This window comes from Egretta garzetta, unplaced genomic scaffold, assembly GCF_000687185.1.
Source record: "Egretta garzetta isolate BGI_Z169 unplaced genomic scaffold, ASM68718v1 scaffold51, whole genome shotgun sequence".
NCBI classification, from domain to species: domain Eukaryota; kingdom Metazoa; phylum Chordata; class Aves; order Pelecaniformes; family Ardeidae; genus Egretta; species Egretta garzetta.
In genome coordinates this window covers 213,973-216,989 of record NW_009258549.1, presented here as the reverse complement: position 1 = coordinate 216,989, position 3,017 = coordinate 213,973, and the positions used below count along the sequence as shown (strand labels likewise).

Here is a 3,017-nt window from a genome sequence, read left to right as displayed (position 1 = left end):
GAATAGCTCTTCCCTCCACTTCCTAGTATCTGCAATAGCCAGTACACCAAGGCAGCCAGAAAAACAGATGGCAACAAGGAAAGCCTGCACCACACAATGGGAAGAACTATGTGGTCCATCAGTAATGGCTCAGCAGATTGCCATTAAGTTTTCATGGCAGAAAACTGTGCATCCACCTGAGTTACACCTGGTGACCAACTGTACCAGTCAGCATCTCAAATGACTGCATCTAGTCACAGTGTTTAAAAATCAGAATTGGTTGCCTGAGGAAACTCTTATCAAATCTGTTGGACCTAATCCCTCTGTTCACATGAGAATGTAATCAGAAAAACACGTGTCTCAGTATTACCTCGAAAATCTCGCAGATACATAAACCTCCATAGAAGCTGGTCATTTGAAGCAGTGTAAAGATCACGGCAAACAGCAGAAAGAGAGATGACTGAACGGACATCCAGAAGTCTGAAAATCCGAAGCTTGAGCTCAAGAGGAAGGACCACTAAACCAAACACATCTGGCAAGTTCAGAGCTACAAAGAGAAGAAAACAGAAGCATTACCTCAGTGGCGCAGAGTTTACTCTATCTCCGAAGACTCTAAAAGAAAGGACATTATAATCTTTCCCTTAAATCATTTCTCTTTGATGCCAGAGTTACACCACTTTTCTCGGAAAGTACTGTGACGTGACTTCTTATAAAACAGACCTCTAAGTACATTTAGAGAGTGTACAAAGTAGGGCAAATGGCACTTTATACTGACCACTACTGGCCACTGTAAGCCTAAGAAACATTTCACACACCTAACTATGCTTATAGGCTACAGAACAAAGGAATCGGTAAAGAAAAAAAGACCTTTCCAATTTCATGAGCCCACAAAAACACATTAAATGCAGAGCACATGCTTCACATAAAACCTTCCCTATGCAGAGAAAGCCTGGCTTCCTACTGCTCCACAAACACCAGCTTGGGTTACTTCCTACCGTCCTTTCCAAGCCCTCAATGACCAGTTACTGAGAAGATCATTCCTGGGGTTAGACTTCCAAATATGATGTGATATAAATTTTTATGCTTTGACAAAAAAATGGATCAGAACTCATACCACAATGATTTTGCGGCAGTTTTTTATGCTTTGACAAAAAAATGGATCAGAACTACTGCCGCAAAATCATTGTGGTATGATTTTCTCATCGCTAAGTGTGGAAAATAGCCACTCCACTTCAGTCTCTTAAGTGAGACTAGAACAATCAAAAATTAAAACCAGGAAACTATCATTATGTTAACATTTTCTGAGATACAAAGATTTATATAATTTCTGTAGAATGTATAAATTACTTTATGCTTACTTTTTATATACCCATCACCAAACAGCTGTTTCTAACACTTCTCCTTCAAGGCTTTAGATAGACCCCCTTCCTTCCATCCTCAAAAATGAAGTACCAACTCTAACTGTAAATATTTTCTCTCACCTTGTCGGGCAGCAGCCAGAAGAGAGTAAACCAGCTGGTCTTTAAAGAGACGGGATAATTTCTGAAGGTCTTTGTAAACACCTGCAACCTTTTCTATGTAAGAAGAGAGGTAAAAAGCTTAACTTCAGGAGGTTATAAAGTAAAAATTAGGTAAGAGCAAAAGAATTACGGTTTTCTTATAAACAGAACTGTAATCTGCTTCTAATCTTGATAGGAACAGCTCTGCAGCTAGGGTGTAACAATCATGCAATAAGTAATTCATCGACAAACCACACACCAGTTCCATGGTCAGGCTAGGCTTTCCTTTGGCCTTAAAAGCACCATTAAGAGAAATACTGGAGTTCTTCAGAAACAAACAAGACTCTCAAGCTGTCAGAGTTTCCTTTGTCAGATTTCAAAGCTCATGTAACATGAACCTATGTTGTAAATGCTTGCAATATTTGTTTTTCTAATGGGAATGGCTTTCCGTCCTGTTCTCTAAAACAGGAGTCAGAAGACTCTACCATTGTATCAGACATGTTTCAGTGCTCGGTTACTCCAAAGCCTTGACTAAACTGCACCGACCCAGGACACAGTGTAGGACACTGAGTCAGCCTTAACTGCCAACAAAGCAGTTCATACATACTTCAGAGAACAAAAGGCTAGTCAGGTCTGTGCTCACAAGGATCCACATCTATCTGCCCTTCTCCCCCGCCTTAGTTTTCCCTTTAATTTTGGCATTCTGGAGAGCTGTGTGGTCAGCACGTGTTTTCTGACAAAAAGAATATAACAATTATGGTGCCACAACAAGAGTGTAGGTTCCACCAGCCTCTGAACTCCTGAACTGCCAGGCAGAAAGGGGCTATAATCCAGGATTTCTGCCCCAGAGATTCACACATACGCTTAGGACCTCATAAATAACAGACATACAGGCCAAAGGATGACCTGGGCTTTGCAACTTTCTTTCCTTACACAGTTAATTCAATAAATTCAAGCTGTTTCAACAGCAAAATGTGAGTAAATGGCTACACTCCAAACTCCTTTTACTGCAAAGGTATGATGACTCACCTAAATGGTAACCACACTTTTATTCTTTTTTGCTATTCTTTATCTATTTGGTCCTGTACTGAAGTGTATTCCTACTCACTGTGTGACTTCCTTACTTTTCAGTTTACTACTATACCATAGCTCAATCATACCTGGCTCCTGAAAGCAAACGAAGGATGCTGGCAATAGCTGTATTCTCTTAACACCTTTAATCTCTTTGTTGATTTTTAACGTTGCTGCAAATATAAGGAGAAAAAATAAAGGCATTTCAAAGTTTAACACACATTGAGAGATGACAAAGATCACTTCATTACTGCTTTACCCTTCAGAGGTATTTTACTTTCCTCCCTTCCCAGATTCCCTCGAGGAAAATACTCAATTATAGCAAGCAGACAGACAAATAAAAATTTCAGAAAAATTAAGTGGAACTTAAAATAGCAGGGAATAAACATAGATCTTTGTGACAAAAGCCAAGCATTGCCCTCAACAATTCTATCACGTGGAAAGAGACATAAACACAGCTAAACCAGG

At 39.7% G+C, this 3,017-nt stretch overlaps 1 protein-coding gene across 1 annotated transcript in view; it reads right to left on the bottom strand.

Moving 5' to 3' along the window:
• Window positions 1-3,017, bottom strand: part of FBXO7 (F-box protein 7) — a 17,735-nt gene that overhangs the window by 2,305 nt on the left and 12,413 nt on the right. The window contains exons 8-10 of the mRNA XM_035903175.1: window positions 2,639-2,722; window positions 1,461-1,553; window positions 350-526 (exon numbers count right to left, since the gene is read on the bottom strand). Coding sequence (XP_035759068.1) covers window positions 350-526; window positions 1,461-1,553; window positions 2,639-2,722 — 354 coding nt within the window. The remainder of the gene's footprint in view (window positions 1-349; window positions 527-1,460; window positions 1,554-2,638; window positions 2,723-3,017) is intronic.